Below are 19613 nucleotides of genomic sequence, written 5' to 3' on the forward strand. Positions count from 1 at the left end.
CCAAGCAATTGGAGACTGTGCCTACATGCCTGCCTTTGCTCCTTCCACTTCATGCCTCTCCTGGTTCGGGGGAGGGGGGAGCTTTTTGCAGCAGGAGGGGGAGATACCCATGCCTCCTCCTCCTCCTCCTCTTCTTCTTCGGCGATCACTCGTAGCCGAGTAAGATTGCCTTCCATAAACACGATTTTAACAATGGGTCCGTAAGTAACTGTGGAGGCCAATTCTGGATCCACACGTCCTTCCACAGTGGGGACATTGGTTTCCAGGCAGGAGTTGATCACGGTGTGGATTTGCCAAGCGTTCCTTCCTCTTAGCACGTTTCTCCCTTGCGCCCTGAGATGCCTCTACACCAGCCTGACTCATCTCTGTCTCTTGGCCTCCCTTCTCTCCTTTTTCTGCTTCTGCCTCTGGACTTCTCTCTGCCACAGACTCTCCCAGCTCACTAAGCCCTGTTACCTCTTCAGTATATACCGTATTGGCCCGAATATAAGCCGCACCCAAATATAAGCCACAACTTTAAAAGTCAATACCTGAATATAAGCTTCTCCCTTAAAATCTTAAAATTCCGCAGGCACTCACGCCCGTTCAGTTTTACCGTACGTCTGTTTCAGCAGTGATATCGTAAAAGCCAATTTTTGTAAGGTCACAAATTTAAGCCGCACTTTAACTTTTCACGGTCAGAATTTGGGGGGGAAAGTGAGGCTTAAATTCAGGCCAATAGGGTAATACCTGGTTTTCAGGATTTGCACAGGCTGCCAATCAGCTACTGGGCCAAGTTCAAGGTTTGTGGCAGTAACTTATAAGGGACTACATCTCAAGAGCGAGGTTATTTGAGAGATCACCCTTCTATACCCAGTAGGCCAATGTGCTGTGCAGGAGAGTTTCTTCTTTAAAATCACACTAACTCAAGAGGTGTGCTTTCAGCGTGGCTGCCCCTGTTCTGCAGAAAAAGACACCCCCATTGAGAAACAAAAGGTACTTCCCGGGAACAACTGAAGACATTTCTGTTTCAGCAAGATTTCCCAGCAGGATGAAAAGGTCTCTCTGCCTTTAGCTGTTCATTTTGTACAGTTTCTAAAGCGTACTTTGCAACTGCTTTTAATGGTGTTTTTAGTTGTTCTTTTATGGAGTGTTTGCAAATCACCTTGAGAAAAACGCAAAATCCCATTCATCAATTACTAAACAACAATAGAGCATGCTAAGAAATGGCTGAAGGGATGGCTGAAGGGGAGGGAAGTGGGTGGGTTGTAACATTTCCTGATTTCACATTGCCAATAAGATATATGACTGCGGGCTGGTTAAAAAGTCTCCAGAGTGACTAATCAATACCAAAAACATTGCACAAGACCTGCAATTCCTTCCCACTTTTCAAGAAAAGCATGTGCAATGAAAGGCACATTTGCACGGTGCTTTAACAGTCCCCATTTGGTTTGGTTTTACGACTTAATAATAAAACCCCTATTTATGGAAGATGAAAGGACAGGGAACTCTTACTACATCGTCTGTGCAGTTCCCTCAAAGTGGTCTGAAGACAATGCAGGGATCCGAAAGTAAGCGTGCAATTCAGAAGTGTGCATGCGAATCAATAAAAAGGCTTTATTTGTGTGTTTGTGAGGATACTATCAAGCTTGAGATCATCACAGAATTCAAGGACAGTAAATCTCATGAATCCCAGGCAATTCCCAGACTGCGCAAGTGGGCTTTCTGAACAGGATTAGTCCTTGGAAGTTACTGGCGTTGAAGAAAATGAGGCATCTTTTTGGGTGAAGGTGCATAGGGCTGGTTTACAATTCAGACTTCCTTTATAGATTGTAAAAATAATAATACAGGAGTTCTCAGAGCGTACAGAACAGAACTGTTCCCTCTAAAAGCAAACTTGGGGGTGGTGTGCCAATCAAACTGGAAGCAAAACAGAGGTTCATGAAAAAGTCCTCATGAAAAAGCATCTGCATTTTAGTGTGGATTTCTCCTGATATACTTATTTTTGCATGCAATTTTGCCTAATATTTTTAATATGCCATTTCCGCAAATATATGCATTTTTAACCATGCTTTACCCAAGTATATGCAATTTTGTACATATTACTTGGCTGGAGAACCACACTGCAAAATCTGGAGTATTTTGAAGGAGGGCTGTGCTTCAATTCTCATATTGTTTTGGAATGTGCAAATTAGGCAGGTTCGCCTTTAACGACAAACCAAGTTGAATTTCTCCCTCGTCCCTGTGGGTACGGTAGGCTATCTCATAGAACAGCCTAGCCATTGCATTCTGCGCTAGCTGCAACGTTGCCTTGAGCTCCGCCCCCCCTTTTTTAAAAAAAGGGAAAACTGGGGTAGAAACCTTCCAATCAAACAAGAGTGAGGGACTTCTTCCAAGCATCTAGGATCAGGGCTATACCTTCCATGAGACAAGGTGAAGCGACTGCCTTAGGTGGCAGGTTCTACAGGGGCGGCGGCAGCTCTGGCATGCTCCTTGGACCAATGTTGCCACCTTTACAGTGGCTTCACCAGTTTGGTGCCTTCCAAGTGTTTCTTGGGAGAAAAGCAATGACAAACCTAGACAGCATCTTAAAAAGCAGAGACATCACCTTGCCTACAAAGGTCCGTATAGTTAAAGCTATGGTTTTCCCAGTAGTGATGTATGGAAGTGAGAGCTGGACCATAAAGAAGGCTGATCGCCGAAGAATTGATGCTTTTGAATTATGGTGCTGGAGGAGACTCTTGAGAGTCCCATGGACTGCAAGAAGATCAAACCTATCCATTCTGAAGGAAATCAGCCCTGAGTGCTCACTGGAAGGACAGGTCGTGAAGCTGAGGCTCCAATACTTTGGCCACCTCATGAGAAGAGAAGACTCCCTGGAAAAGACCCTGATCTTGGGAAAGATGGAGGGCACTAGGAGAAGGGGACGACAGATGGTTGGACAGTGTTCTCGAAGCTACGAACATGAGTTTGACCAAACTGCAGGAGGCAGTGGAAGACAGGAGTGCCTGGCGTGCTATGGTCCATGGGGGTCACGAAGAGTCGGACACGACTAAACGACTAAACAACAACAAACAAAGTGTTTCAGACCACATCAGACTCTTCCCAAAGTGTCAGGAGGACCCTAAACCTTAACATGGAGACAAGAACACTGACCTGCTTTGCAGAGCTGCAATAAGCTACAGAAAAATGTGTGGCTTTGAACAGTCTTAAGTGCTATGGGAATACTAGGCACGGTTATTATTTCTATTACTGCAGTGATGATGGATATATAAATTGCAGTCAGCTACAGGTTATTATTGTGCTACCTCCTCTCCCTACATTTCTACTCTCTCTCTCTCTAGATGTATATTCCTCCTAGGATAAATGCAGGACACAGTACTGTAGAATGATCCCCTATCTCTGCTGGTGTGACCCGCCTTCAACAGTGAACTGGCCTGCAGTGAGAATGAAAGCATTTTAAACGAATGAAGAAAGAGCAAGCAAAGGCAGAAGAGAGAATTCCTCACTTTTCAGAGAGAGAAAATGACAGGATGTGCACAACTGGGTTTACTGAGATAAAGGACCGTTTCCCCCAAGTACCTTGGCAATGCACTCACAGAGAGGGCGGTGGGCTCTTGTAGGCGTTGCTTTTTTGGAACGGCAATAAAACGTGACCTTTGAGACTCATTTTTCGCATTAAGGAGTTTGGAGTAGGAGGAGAGACTGCCCCAGGCTTTTCTCCTTGACACGGCGCCAAATGTGTCGTCACAGAGCTTCAAGTGCTTGGGATGGGAACTTACAGAACGGCCATTTCTCCAACTCAACTTTTCATTAATGCTGATAAATCAAAAGCGGCTGACGCAACGGTCCACATTGCTGCAGCGGCATTAGAGCTACCACCATGCACTCTGGCCCGTAGCTTGTTGGTAGGCTATGGGAACATTCCCCCTGACCAATATTCTAGACCCCTTCCTAGAACATTCATCACTCATTAAAGCCAAAAGCAAGTCTCTAGAAGGGCTGGGTGATACTTGGTTTTCAACATCAGGATATATACCAGCTGAACATACTGATATATCACTATCACAATGTCTGATATAAGGATGGAACTATGTAGAGGTATTGGCTGGCTTCATGGTTTTCCCCACATTGTGATTTTGTATAACACACACACACACACACACACACACACACACACACCATGATTTGCTATCTATTGTCAGCTCAAACATTATGAAATCAATACAGTGGTACCTCGACTTAAGAACGACTCGACAACCGAATTTTTCGACTTACGAATGGGGCAAATGGCTGCACGCTTACGAATTTCTCAACATCCGAATGGAAACCGCGGCGGTTTTAGATAGGGTTTTTTCGACTTACGAATTTTTAGATTTTTAGATTTTAGACTTATGAATTTTTCCATTTCCAATGGCGCTTTTCGACTTACGAATTTTTCGACCTGCGAAGGTGCCTTCGGAATGGATTAAATTCATAAGTCGAGGCACCACTGTATCATGATATGGATTTCAAACCGGTTTTGGATGATAAAGTCAAACCTTGGAAGTCTAACAGCTTAAGTTCCTGAACGTTTTACCTCCTGAACGTCACAAACCCGGAAGTGACTGTTCCAGTTCGCGAACTATTTTCGGAAGCCAAACATCCAACAGGGCTTCCGCAGCTTCCCATGCAGCCAATCAGAAGCCACGCTTTTGAAAGCCGAATGGACTTCCGAATGGATTCCGTTTGACTTCCAAGGTACGACTGTATATAGAGCAAATCTAGTCTCTAGCCCTTTGGCTCATGAAGATAAGGGGAAAGAAACATACAGGCAGTGCCATGGAACTAGCAAACTTGGGTGATGACGATGACGGAACATAAAAGAGGTATCAGCGCTACTCCTCCGCCTGCCGCCTCCCCCCCCCAAAAAACCCAACAACAGCACAACAACAACGACTGAGCACCCTCATTAGCTACAAAAAAGCTGAGTACAGCTGAAAATAAAAATGGGAGTGGTGATGGAATAGAGTAGCCTCAAGAAGGACATGGTTGGCTAGCACCCTAAAAGGAAGCACTGCAGTGTTTTGTTGCAGGTCCCTGTTATTCTGTTCCAGGGGTCAGCAATCTTTTTCAGCAGGGGGCCGGTCCACCGGACTATTTTTGTGTGTGTGTGGGGGGGGGGATGAACGAATTCCTATGCCCCACAAATAACCCAGAGATGCATTTTAAATAAAAGCACACATTCTACTCATGTAAAAACACCAGGCAGGCCCCACAAATAACCCAGAGATGCATTTTAAATAAAAGGGCACATTCTATTCATGTAAAAACACACTGATTCCTGGACCGTCCGTGGGCTGGACTGAGAAGCGATTGGGCCGCATCTGGTGCACGGGCCTTAGGTTGCCTACCCCTGTTCTGTTCCATTCTCCAGCAAGAACATCCCACTGTTTTGTTCCCCCCCCCCCAAAAAAAATAATAATAATACAGAGGCACTGGGATGACTAATGTCTGACACTTATTTGTCATTATACTAGAAATTTAATTTTGCAGACGTGATTTAATAAACCAAATACCTTCCAATGTACTGGGCTATATTTATTCCCATTTTTGCCCTTATACAGGTATCCATGACCATGTTCTCCAACACACACAACAACAACAAAGTCCCCACTCCCTGCAAAGCTTCTGCTGCAAGTCAGGACCTTACCTTTCCGGAACAACTCCTGAAGGCTTTCCGCGCTTTGATTCAACACAGCCCATATTTCTTCTTCATGCAGTGGTCCTCCCCGAACCTCCAGGGCTTCAGCTAGTGACACATGCATGTTATCTGAGGAATCAAGACAAGATGACACTTGTTCAAGAATGCGCCAGGACTCCATTCAGGTCTTTCTGTTGCGTACTTATTTGCATAGAATTCGGGAGGAATTTTGCTCTGAAGGCAACAAAAGCAAGGGGAATTCAAACCTACCTCCAAAACACAATATTTAGATTCCTGAAAACATTTTGCATGCACAGGGCATACGAAGAGGGGTTACTTCCAGTCAGAGTAGACAGTTTGGGACTCGACGGACCAAAGGTCTTATTGGGACTAAGGCAGTTCCATAGGTTCTATTCTCACATTAAATGCACTAAGCAGTATTCCCCCCCCCCTTACAGAACTGCCCTGGCTAAGTTCTGCAACTGTAGGGTTAATTTTTGTGCTCATATAAATCTTCCTCTCTCACACATCAGGGCTAGTAGCCCAGAGACAGGCAGGGAAAAATAAGGAGATGTTTGGTACTGTCTTATGCTGACCGGCTCTCCAGACAAGGGTCTTTTTCCCAGCTCTCCCTGGAGACACAGAGGATTGAACCTGTGACCTTCTGCATGCGAAGTATGTATGGCTTTGCCATTGAGCTACAACCCCTCCCCTAATGCAGTCTGTCTGCAATTCACCAACTGCAAGTTGCTCGGACTGAAGCGTCAGGACAAAATCCAGAGCTTCCGTAGGGCCAGTACACTCACTAGGGCAAGACGGTTTGAACACATAACTGCACTGGCTGCCAATTTGTTTCCGGGCCTAATTTAAAGTACTGGTTTTGACCTGTTAAGCCTTAAAACTCAGGACTGCAAGACCTCATGGACATCCTCTTCCCATATGAACCAACCCAGACCCTGCGATCATCATCTGGTGCCCTTCTTAGTGTGCCTCGTCCATGAGAGGTCCAGAGGGAGGCAACATGAGAACGGGCCTTTTCTGCGGTGGCTCCACGCTTGTGGGGTACGTTCCCCATGGAAGCCTGCCTGGTGCTTTCATTACATATCTTTAGGCATCTAGATAAATGAAATATCTATGGCCTTTCAAACTGTAAGGGTTTTTGTTTGTTTGTTATCATGGGATGTATTTTTAGGTTTTCATATTGTAAACTGCCCTGTGATCTTTGGATGAAGGGCAGTATAGAATTATTATTATTATTATTAATATGACCCAACTGGCTATGTGTGTCACCTGATCTCTGCCGATTCGGAAGCTGCAGTAGCACCACTTAGACACTTGTAATGATGGCGCTATAGCACAGCTGAAAATCGACCAGCGATTCCCTCTGGGCTGTTTTGCGAACCATCCCTAAACATAATTGGTGTTGCCTGTTTTATAAATCTTATTGCCCAAGACAGTGATTTACCGATGAGAGAATTTATGGGTAAGAACTTATTAAGTATCCAGCCAGCTGCTATCAAGAAAGCAGCTTTCAAGTTTCAACAGCTCCTCCGCTATCAAGACCTGTGTATGCTGGGGGAAGAGGAATTGCCTCAAAAAACAACCCCAGAACTTCTGCAACAAGAATTTTAAAATCTTCAGCCCGGATAAATTGTGCAAATACAACACATTTGAATGAGTTCTTCCTTTCACACAATTCATTCTGCTTTTGGAAGCCACAACGACAGATAAGGAAGCTACACAGGATACTGAAGCTCTGCTCCTTGGAAAAGTCACTCAGCACTTCATTTAGCACCAGGCACAGTAAACACCGTTTTAAGCATGTATTTTCAACCATAAGGAATAGCAACCTGTTTTTTTTTTTAAGGAATGCTGATATTCTGCAGCAAATACTATACAGTGGAACCTTGGTTGTCGAACGCTTCGGAAGTCGAACATTTTGGCTTTCAAATGGCAACAACCCAGAAGTGAATGCTTCCATTTTCGAACGTGTCTCGGAAGTCAAACAGCTTCCGAGGCGCTTTTCTCAATTTTTTCAATGGATTTTGTCGACCGGCAATTGCACCTTGGTTGTTGAATGTTTCAGAAGTCAAATGATCTTCCAGAATGGATTGCTTTCGACAACCAAGGTTCCACTGTATTCTGAAGCCAAACTTATATATTGAAAGCACACTCAGTTTTCCAATTACAGGTAGGTAGCCGTGTTGGTCTGCCGTAGTCGAAACAAAATTTTAAAAAATCCTTCCAGTAGCACCTTAGAGACCAACTAAGTTTGTCATTGGTATGAGCTTTCACGTGCATGCACACTTCTTCAGATACACAGTTTTCCAAGTGTGGAACCTGAAGTGGTCAAAACAGAACCATCCACACAAAAAAGAGAGGTGTCAACACCAAAATTTCCAGAAGCACATAACACTTTTAGAGTAAAAACTTAAGGGACAAACTGCAGAACTGCCTATTGAGGACTGAGGACAAATTCTTCTGAGAGTATCTGATGACTGCTGGGGCATAGAGGGAATGCAATGAAATATATTGAAGGGGCTGTGGAAGGAGCCACAAGAAGCACTTCCTACTGCATTTTGTTGCAGGTACAGTTGTTAATTAACACACACACACACACACACACACACAATATAAGCACACTAAAAATTGAGTGACTGTCTTTCACAGGTTGCCACCATTGTGAGAGAGGCTCTAGAGTGCTTCAGGTGGCACATATTAAATCCAACTTGAGTCGTGGGTTTTGTCCTCCTGTGCTGGTATTTCCAGGTTGAAAGTCTGAACCTTTGTGACTAAACAGAAGTGAAAGCTCATGTTTTAATAGCTTGAGTTCACTTGTTCGCCTAGAGCCATTTCATACTTGCTTGTAATCCCATCATCATGTACTGCCAAGAATTATATGCCACAGATGTAGTAAAGAAAAGAATGGTGAAGACATGAAAACCACCAGTTTGACAATGATGCTGTTTCTTAAAAGCCCTTTATTTCTGCCATAAAACTACCAAGACAATGTTTGCTTGATTTGATAATTTGTTGTTGTTGTTGTTGTTTAGTCGTTTAGTCGTGTCCGACTCTTCGTGACCCCATGGACCATAGCACGCCAGGCACTCCTGTCTTGCACTGCCTCCCGCAATTTGGTCAAACTCATGTTCGTAGCTTCGAGAACACTGTCCAACCATCTCGTCCTCTGTCGTCCTCTTCTCCTAGTGCCCTCAATCTTTCCCAACATCAGGGTCTTTTCCAAGGATTCTTCTCTTCTCATGAGGTGGCCAAAGTATTGGAGCCTCAGCTTCACGATCTGTCCTTCCAGGGAGCACTCAGGGCTGATTTCCTTCAGAATGGATAGGTTTGATCTTCTTGCAGTCCATGGGACTCTCAAGAGTCTCCTCCAGCACCATAATTCAAAAGCATCAATTCTTCGGCGATCAGCCTTCTTTATGGTCCAGCTCTCACTTCCATACATCACTACTGGGAAAACCATAGCTTTAACTATACGGACCTTTGTCGGCAAGGTGATGTCTCTGCTTTTTAAGATGCTGTCTAGGTTTGTCATTGCTTTTCTCCCAAGAAGCAGGCGTCTTTTAATTTCGTGACTGCTGTCACCATCTGCAGTGATCAAGGAGCCCAAGAAAGTAAAATCTCTCACTGCCTCCATTTCTTCCCCTTCTATTTGCCAGGAGGTGATGGGACCAGTGGCCATTATCTTGGTTTTTTTGATGTTGAGCTTCAGACCATATTTTGCGCTCTCCTCTTTCACCCTCATTAAAAGGTTCTTTAATTCCTCCTCGCTTTCTGCCATCAAGGTTGTGTCATCTGCATATCTGAGGTTGTTGATATTTCTTCCGGCAATCTTAATTCCGGCTTGGGATTCATCTAGTCCAGCCTTTCGCATGATGAATTCTGCATATAAGTTAAATAAGCAGGGAGACAATATACAACCTTGTCGTACTCCTTTCCCAATTTTGAACCACTCAGTTGTTCCATATCCAGTTCTAACTGTAGCTTCTTGTCCCACATAGAGATTTCTCAGGAGACAGATGAGGTGATCAGGCACTCCCATTTCTTTAAGAACTTGCCATAGTTTGCTGTGGTCGACACAGTCAAAGGCTTTTGCATAGTCAATGAAGCAGAAGTAGACGTTTTTCTGGAACTCTCTAGCTTTCTCCATAATCCAGCGCATGTTTGCTATTTGGTCTCTGGTTCCTCTGCCCTTTCGAAATCCAGCTTGCACTTCTGGGAGTTCTCGGTCCACATACTGCCTAAGCCTGCCTTGTAGAATTTTAAGCATAACCTTGCTAGCGTGTGAAATGAGCGCAATTGTGCGGTAGTTGGAGCATTCTTTGGCACTGCCCTTCTTTGGAATTGGGATGTAGACTGATCTTCTCCAATCCTCTGGCCATTGCTGAGTTTTCCAAACTTGCTGGCATATTGGGTGTAGCACCTTAACAGCATCATCTTTTAAAATTTTAAATAGTTCAGCTGGAATATCATCACTTCCACTGGCCTTGTTATTAGCAGTGCTTTCTAAGGCCCATTTGACTTCACTCTCCAAGATGTCTGGCTCAAGGTCAGCAACCACACTACCTGGGGTGATTTGATAATAGATATGAGAAAAGTGAACTCATACAAAAGTTGTATGAGTTCACTTTTCTCATATCGATTTGATAATAGATATGAGAAAAGTGAACTCATACAACTTTTGATGCCCCACATGGCAAATTTGGCTAAAATATATCAGGGATGGGGGAAAGAAAATTAAACAAGTTGCAGGTTAGGTTTTTTTTTAATTGAACCAAAGAACCACAGAATTTAAGAGTTGAAAAGAAATCCCAAGGTCATCTATTCCAACCCCCCTGCAGTACAGCAAACACAGCTAAAGAAACCCAGACACATCACCACCCAACCTCTGTCCATGATAAGAAGTTAATCAACATGATATACCGGTAATGGTAAAAGGAATACCATGGAAAATAATGGATCATCATAAACCAACTAGTATTGGAAATATATATAGCACAACTGAAAGAAACAAAGGTTTTCAGTCATGTTGCCCATATATGTTGGCTATATGGGCCAATAATCTGACTTTGTTTAGGCAGCTTCCTATGTTTCCCTACACGTTTCCCGTACTGGCAGCTCATTCATCGCAGTGTCACATACCGTTGAAAGAGCACCCCCTTCAACAGCCTTGCCTTGGCCTTCTGCCATACCTGCAGCATGCAAACCAACCTTGAAAGATGTTCCACGTGCAGCACATTGCCATAATCCAATCTGGAGGAGGTTACCGATGCCTAGACCAGGCATCCCCAAACTGCGGCCCTCCAGATGTTTTGGCCTACAACTCCCATGATCCCTAGCTAACAGGACCAGTGGCCGGGGAAGATGGGAATTGTAGTCCAAAACATCTGGAGGGCCGAAGTTTGGGGATGCCTGGCCTAGACCAATGCCACAACTAAAGCATCCCAATCCAGGAACGGACACAACTGTTGGCACCAGTCAAAGATGGCAGAAGGCACTCCTAGGCAATGAAACTGCACCCAGTGTCAAACACGTATCCAAGAGCATCTGCCAAGCTATTCACCTGTTCCTTCAGAGTCAACCCTCATCCAAAAAGAGGCAATTTCCCTGACTTGAAAACCACTCACCCACATAACCTCCATTGCACTAAGATTCAAAGCTCAGTTTAATTACTCTCATGCAACCCACAGAGCTCCTGAGCAGCCACACCCGATTCAAATTTTATGGAGATGTACAGTTACGTGTCCTTAGTGTGTTCATGACACCGTTCTTCAAACTCTGCTCCCAATGGCTTCATGTAGATGATAAACAGCAGGGGGGGGGAACTGTGCCCTGCAAAACCCTATAGCAGGCGTCCCCAAACTTCGGCTCTCCAGATGTTTTGGACTACGATTCCCATCTTCCCCAACCACTGGTCCTGTTAGCTAGGGATCATGGGAGTTGTAGGCTAAAACATCTGGAGGGCTGCAGTTTGGGGATGCCTGCCCTATAGCATAACTGACCAGGGGCTGAAGAGCACTCCTCAGATATCACTCTCTGGAACCAACCCTGGAGATAAGAGTGGAGCCACTGCAAAATAGTACCCAGAATACCCATCCCACAAACCTGGTCTGGGAGGATACCATGGTAGGTATTATCAAATCCAACAGTGAGATCTAGGAGGAGAAGCACAGACGCTCTCCCCTTGTCTTGTGCATTAACTAGCTTACCAATGCCAGGAAGTGTGTGGTATCACCAGCACAGCCTCATTAACTGGTCATTGTAATTATTTTGCTTTTATGTTATTACATCACTGTCTGTTCTTTTCGCATTTCATTTTTCTCCCAATGTTCCCTCCCACACGAACTCTCGGCTATGTGCATATTTTGTTGGTTTTTTAAAATGTTTGTAATTGATTTAAATGAATGGAAGAATTCCCTGAATGCCTAGATCCAGGTTTGGGACAAACACTCTCTTGGTAAGAGAGCCCCAGCAGAGCAAATCACAAAACATGCAAGAAAGTAAAGCTTGGAAATATAGGCTGATAGACCTTTAAGATATTCCCTTCCAAAGTTCCCCTTATGCTTGGTCAGTTAAAAATGTTTACTTGCAAACACTTCAAAGGTCAGATTCATGTGCTTTTCAATACAGCAGCAAGAAAAAACAGGCAGCAAAACAGTTTCAAAAAGGTAAGTGTTTCTTAATTATTTGTATAGAAACACAAATTATAGAAACACGGTCTAAGCTTGGAACAACCAACTCATATATACTTTCTGATCAGAGTCACATGGTGGAAGAGATTAAACAAAGGCTTTGGTAACCCTTCCTCCCAAGGTGAGGGAGTGTGACCTAGTTAAGTCTGGCAGAACTGCTTACTCTATGGTCTTAACCCCTTCACGCATTAACTAGAGCTAAGCATGCTTGTTATATGAGACTGATATTTATCCCCCATATATGTCTGCCAATTCGGAATTACACTTCATGCGCTGGCAAAGTAGACTGCGGTCCACAAATGTTCATGCCACAGTGAATTTATTACTCTTAAAGCAGCCACAAGACACTTTGTTGTTTAAGCTTCAACAGGCTAACACAGCTACCCCTCTAGAAAAAAGGGCAGTTTTAGTTAGCCTTAACCACTAATGATTATGCAAGGAACAATAGTTAAAGAAAATGAAGGTTGTAACGGCAATGGCATTGTAGCAGATAGAACAGGCATAGGCAAACTTGGCCCTCCACATGCTTTGGAACTACAATTCCCATCATCCCTGACCTGACCACTGGTCCTGTTAGCTAGGGATCATGGGAGTTGTTGTCCCAAAACATGTGGAGGGCCGAGTTTGCCTATGCCTGAGATAGAAGGAAGGCACATGACACATGCTAGATCTCCAAACTATGCTTTGGAGTGTTGTGCCTGTACTGAACCTCTTGGAAGTAAATGCAGAAGAGGAGAAAGGGGAGAAGTCAGCCAAGGAAAATAATAATAATAATAATAATAATAATAATAATAATAATAATAATAATATATTATTTATACCCCGCCCATCTGGCTGGGTTTCCCCAGCCACTCTGGGTGGCTTACAACAGAAAAATAAAATACAATAATTTATTAAACATTAAAAGTCTCCCTAAACAGGGCTGCCTTCAGATGTCTTCTAAAAATCTGGTAGCTGTTTTTCTCTTTGACATCTGATGGGAGGGCGTTCCACAGGGCGGGCGCCACTACCGAGAAGGCCCTCTGTCTGGTTCCCTGCAACTTGGCTTCTCGCAACGAGGGAACCGCCAGAAGGCCCTTGGTACTGGACCTCAGTGTCCGGGAAGAACGATGGGGGTGGAGATGCTCCTACAGGTATATTGGACCTATGCTGTTTAGGGCTTTAAAGGTCAGCACCAACACTTTGAATTGCGCTTGGAAACGTACTGGGAACCAATGTAGGTCTTTCAAGACCAGTGTTATGTGGTCTCGGCGGCCACTCCCAGTCACCAGTCTAGCTGCCGCATTCTGGATTAATTGTAGTTTCCGGGTCACCTTCAAAGGTAGCCCCACGTAGAGCGCATTGCAGTAGTCCAAGCGGGAGTTAACTACAGTAGAGCATGCACCACTCTGGCGAGACAGTCCGCAAACAGATTATCTAAAATGTACTTAACAATACTGGTTGGTTGTTAGAGATACAGGAAGGCCAAAGTTATCTTTTTCTGCAAATGGTGGGGTTGCTGCTTAATTAAAGAATGCAGTTTTATTTCCAAGTAAATAAAATTATTTGAATTATGGTGCTAGAGGAGACTCTTGAGAGTCCCATGGACTACAAGAAGATCAAACCTATCCATTCTGAAGGAAATCAGCCCTGAGTGCTCATTGGAAGGACAGATCCTGAAGCTGAGGCTCCAATACTTTGGCCACCTCATGAGAAGAGAAGAATCCTTGGAAAAGACCCTGATGTTAGGAAAGATTGAGGGCACTAGGAGAAGGGGACGACAGAGGACGAGATGGTTGGACAGTGTTCTCGAAGCTACGAACATGAGTTTGACCAAACGGCGGGAGGCAGTGGAAGACAGCAGTGCCTGGTGTGCTATGGTCCATGGGGTCATGAAGAGTCGGACACGACTAAACGACTAAACAACAACAACAAATAATAATAAAATTATAACTGGTTGTCCTTCTACTCAGTTGACGCTGACAGAAAACCCCACATGTACACTATATTTCTGTTGGAAGCCGCCCAGAGTGGCTGGGGAGGCCCGGCCAGATGGGCGGGGTATAAATAAATAATAATAATTATAATTATATAAAAGAATATAAACCTCAAGACCCCCACCCTTCTTCTCCCCTCTCTTCTTCCCCAACCTTATACTGTACTCAACACGAATGTCTCACAACAAATGTAACTGAGTTGTAAGAAAGACTGTACAACCTGAAAAAAAAGAGACGAGGCATGTACTTTTGTAAACCAAGATATTCTTCAAAAATATTAATAATAAAATAACTGGTTGTCCTTGAAGTCGATCTGGTAATGATTTTGGAATAGGCAAAACTTCAGGTGCAGAGCAGTGCATGGGAAACCAATAGAATGCCCTCAACAGACCAAAGGCAGACCAAAATCTGGGGCTTAATAGTACTGAATAAAATGATATAAACAATTACGGGATGGAAGAATCGACTCAACAGAAACATTTAGAAAAACTGGCTTCCCTTTATCCTTCACTGGACCCGGCATCATACAAGGGAGTCGGTGTTGCTGGATATTCTAAACATGATGCAATATATTTACCGAATGCATTTTCGCTTATGAATGTGATTATGTAAACGTGAATTTTTATTTGTTGGGGTTTTTGTTTTTTAGAAAAAGGAAGTCAGAACGAATAGGTGGTTCTTGGGGAGTCGGCTGAACATAGTGATAAGAAGATTATGCTGGTGGGAAACCAAGTAGCAAATGACATTAAAATGTGCATAAGCACTTTTCAAACTCTTTAAGCATTAGCTAGGTGAGCAGGATCAGAACTATACGGGGGGGGGAGGGTTAACCGTCTCCCTGAGTGCCAAAAATAGGAATGTTAAGGGGAACCCTGCTGAATAAGACCTAAGGCATCTTGTTCTCAAAATGCCCAACCAGGTGCACCAGGGAACCAAGAACACAACAGCACTTGGTTTCCATCAACTAGTATTCCATGTGTGTTGCCTTCTCACACTGCTAATGACACGCAGTCATCATGACTAACACCCACTGATAGCCTTATCTTTCAGGAATTTGTCTAATCCCCCTTTAAAGGCATCCAGGTTGGTGAAAATTCCGGTGGAAACATAAATGGGAGCAGAAACTGCCAACGTTTCCTTATTCATCCCATGTCCAGAACAGAATTCAATCCAGTGAGTATAGTCTTCGCTGCTGCCATTGTTTCCGGTCCATGTGAGATGTAATTGGGTGTGTTTTCCTTCCACTTGCATTGTCTGCGCTAGCGCGGCAGCAAAAGATGGCGCCTTACGCTGCCACGGTGCCCAGCAGACCAGCTGGCTGCAGCCAGGCAGGTGGAGACGCTAGGTGCCAAAAGCGGGCGCCCAGACATCTCCATCCAGTCGCAAAAGGCCAACTGCCGGTTGTGAAATGCGACTGGCGTCCCAGCTAATTTTGAATGTTGCTTGGGACAACTCCAATCATCCCTGACTGCTGGCTGGCTGGGGCTGATGGGAGTTGGAGTCCAGCAGCATCTAGAGAGCACCGCACTGGCTACTCCTGCTGCTCTAAGCCAATAGCTTTTGAAATATGAGGACAGCATCCCTAGGGCTGGGTAGTGGGAATGCAGGGAATATACGACACCAATTCTTATCCTACTTCACGACACTCCAGTTAACCAGTGCCAAGCAGAGCACCGCATCGCATTCCTCTCTTGCACCCTGATCACAGAACTAGACCCGCATTACTTTTTCTCAGAAGTGGAGTCACGAATGCCAAAGTGATTTCACAATGGGTGAACGGCAAGCTTTCCCCCCCATGAAACACGCACACCTCTGTTTTTAAATGTCCCAGATTCACCCGGGAACGAGACAAACTTGTTTCTGGACGTTTCGTGTATAACCAAATGACATATTCTAATCCCAAACTCCTGTTGTTCTTATAACAGCATAGATATATATCTATATCTATAGATATATAAAGTAGAAAGGAGTAGGGGGAAGGAGTATTTTGGAACACCCACTTTCAGGCACTGAACTTCCAACAATGCCACGTTTAGCCAACACATTACACCTTATCCTAAATTGCGATTCAACAAACTGTATTCAATTTCAACTACAAAGGCAAGTTTGATTCTTGTAAAAGCGAATTGCCCTTGTAAGTAATCACAGGGTTCTTGAATCGCGTTCTTCAAATTAAGGGATGGATTCACCTCTGCAGGCCGTCTTATACCACCTCGGCGGAGCGTGCTCCCAAACGGCACGTCTTTCTAGGTTTGTCTGCCCCCTCCTCACAACTTCCATTTCTAATTGGCATATGATCCAAGCAACTGCAACCAAGGCTAATCCAATAAACAAAAGTGACTAGCAGCATTTCAAAGAGTTCATTAGCACTGGTAACCCTACTTAAATGGGCAGATGAGCTCATTAGATCTCAGGAGTGGTTGCCATCAAGAACAGAAGTGCTGTTTTCCTCATCCCAAATTGTGCAAGTGTCAATTATCGTTAATTTATGGAACAAAGAACATAAGCAGAGTCCTCCTGGATCAGGCCATAGCCCATCAAGTCATAGAATAGAATATCGTAGAATCATATAGTGAGAAGGGACCACAAGGGTCATCTAGCCCAATCGCCTGCAATGCAGGAATATTTTGCCCAACGTGGGGCTCAAACCTATGACCCTGAGCTTAAGAGTCTCATGGTCTACCAACTCAGCTATACTCCAGTACTCTGTTCTCACAGCAGCTAGCTAGATGCCCATGGGAAGCCCAGAAGCAGGACATGATTGCAACCGTGCTCTCCCTAATTGCAATTTCCAAAAACTGGTGTTCATGGAGGCATACTTCCTCCAACAGCGAAGGCTGAGAATAGCTGTTGTGGCTAGTAGCCACTGGTAGAAATTGTTTGCTCTGCTCTTGAAGCCATCTAAGTTGGTGGCCACCACCACCCACTGCGGGATGCAACCTGGTCCACATGACAACTGACTGCTTTGTGAAGCAAGACGTTATGCCACACTCATAGTTTAGAGATGGATGCAAATGAGCCACACAGAGCCTCAGGTTATAAGGGTGATTTAGAAAGATTTGGCTTCCACTTTTGCTTCACCGCAGCTTACTGCGGCATCTGAACTAACTAAACTATGGTTAACAAGCCAATCTGAAACCACGGTTTAACCATTAATCCAGGGATGGGGAACATGTTGCTGGATTCTTGCTCCCATCAACCCCAGCCAAAATGGCCCATGGTGAGGGATTATGTAGCCCAACAATATCTGGAGGGTCACAGTTTCTCCACTCCTGCATAAACTACAGTTTGCTGCAAAAACAGTGAGATGTGGTCAATCAAAAAATGTAAGGGAAGGCTTCCTAACTCCCCTCCACAGGCATGCTGGACAAACGGGAATGTGCAAGCCTGAGGCTTATTGCAACTCACTCGCCTTATGCTAAACCATGGTTCAATGTGACGTCCAAACTGGGATAATAACTGCCATGCTTCAAACTCTGGTTTTGAATGGCAGTAAAGCAGGAATTGCTGCTCGCTTAAATGTAAGTCCAGAAGGGATGGAGTGGCAGGAAGGCATATCTGATCCTGCCATCTGCTCACAATTGCTTAAGGGTGGTCATGAAATCAGCAGCAGCCTGCATGCACTGAATCCAAGCCCAAGGCTGCCTTAGTTTGTGCCCTTGCCTTTAAAAAGGTAAAGGTAAAGGGGCCCCTGACCATCAGGTCCAGTCGTGTCCAACTCTGGGGTTGCGACGCTCATCTCGCTCTATAGGCCAAGGGAGCCAGCGTTTGTCCGCAGACAGCTTCCAGGTCATGTGGCCAGCATGACAAAGCTGCTTCTGGCGAACCAGAGCAGCGCACGGAAACGCCGTTTACCTTCCCGCTGTAGCGGTTCCTATTTATCTACTTGCACTTTGATGTGCTTTTGAACTGCTAGGTGGGCAGGAGCTGGGACCAAGCAACGGGAGCTCACCCCGTCACAGGGATTCGAACCGCCGACCTTCTGATCAGCAAGCCCTAGGCTCAGTGGTTTAACCACAGCGCCACCTGGGTCCCTATGCCCTTGCCTTTAGCTAACCACTAATCTCTGCCCCTGTGCACCACCAATGAAAGAAAGGGAGTGAGTCAGACTTCCTTGACCAAGCACACACACTCTCTAAATTTTATCCAAAACATCCAAACAGTAAGGGTTGAACAAGACCAGACAGACAGGAGGAGAGGCACCGTCAAATCTCCTGTTTTTGTGCCATTTCCCCAATCTAAGTTACTCCCCCAAAGCTGCTATTTGTCCCCTGGGGTGAAGTATGCAAGCAACATCCAGGTGGCAAATCAACATGAGTTGTAAATCCTTTAACATCTGCAAATAAGGAATTAAATAAAATGTCATCTACTAGTCAAGGTGATTATTATACCTACCGTAGACAATACAGTATAGGTTAGCTATCTATTCAGTCTTAACTTGATATTTGGAGATAGGAATATCAGTGCAGTTACAAATATTTCTAACTTCACTGATAATACAGAGGCTAGCAGAATCTTGTCTTAGTGTTATCATCTTCTGTTAGTTCAGCTGTGGTCGCCTTTAATAGTTCTCTCTAGACATCCCAGTATTGCAAGACATTTCTGGAAGCCAAGTAGGAAAAACAGAAAATAGAAGCTGCAGAAATAATTGCTCAACTTCCTTTCTGACCTATGACATTTGTAATTCAAAGCCTTAATGGCTGCTTAACAGAAAACAAATTGTGTCTAAAATATTGAGTCAAAACAGAGTTCCATAGAACTTGAATAATACTTGACACTGAATGACTCAAATGCCGAGTTGCTCAATAGGTTCTAAGGTCTCACCCTGATAGTGCAATGCTGTGGTGTATTATGCAAGGCAAAGAATAGGCAGGATTGTGCTCCCAAGGCAGCTCCCAGGCCCCTCTCATCAAGGGACTGCAGGTTTTGGATGGCACCAGTTAGTTAGATGCTATTTGCAGTCTCCCCTCCTTCCAAGTCTTCTGCTGCTAGGGTTGCCAGACTCAATAGAGGACAGGACTTCTGTGCCTTTAATTGCCCTGCTCTCTTTTGAGTCTGGAAACCTTAAAGAGAAACCAGCAGACCCTTTGTTTAATTTCCAAGCAAGGGGTCTGCTGGTTTCTCTTTAAGGTTTCCAGACTCAAAAGAGAGCAGGGCAATTAAAGGCACAGAAGTCCTGTCCTCTATTGAGTCTGGCAACCCTATCTGCTGCATGCAGAGAATTCAGGAAAATGGACTACCCTATCACTTTGTGCTAGGCAGATG

The 19613-nt window shown here is 44.5% G+C and overlaps 1 protein-coding gene across 13 annotated transcripts in view; it reads right to left on the reverse strand.

The window, feature by feature from the left end:
* The window catches only part of PTPN13 (protein tyrosine phosphatase non-receptor type 13), a 151745-nt gene that overhangs the window by 97728 nt on the left and 34404 nt on the right, over positions 1 to 19613 (reverse strand). For all 13 annotated transcript variants that reach the window (XM_088660574.1, XM_088660573.1, XM_088660572.1 and 10 more), the window contains exon 2: positions 5672 to 5791. In XM_088660574.1, coding sequence (XP_088516700.1) covers positions 5672 to 5786 — 115 coding nt within the window. In that variant the 5' untranslated portion in view covers positions 5787 to 5791. The remainder of the gene's footprint in view (positions 1 to 5671; positions 5792 to 19613) is intronic.

Source organism: Zootoca vivipara, chromosome Z1, assembly GCF_965207765.1.
Source record: "Zootoca vivipara chromosome Z1, rZooViv2.hap1.1, whole genome shotgun sequence".
Taxonomy (NCBI): Eukaryota; Metazoa; Chordata; class Lepidosauria; order Squamata; family Lacertidae; genus Zootoca; species Zootoca vivipara.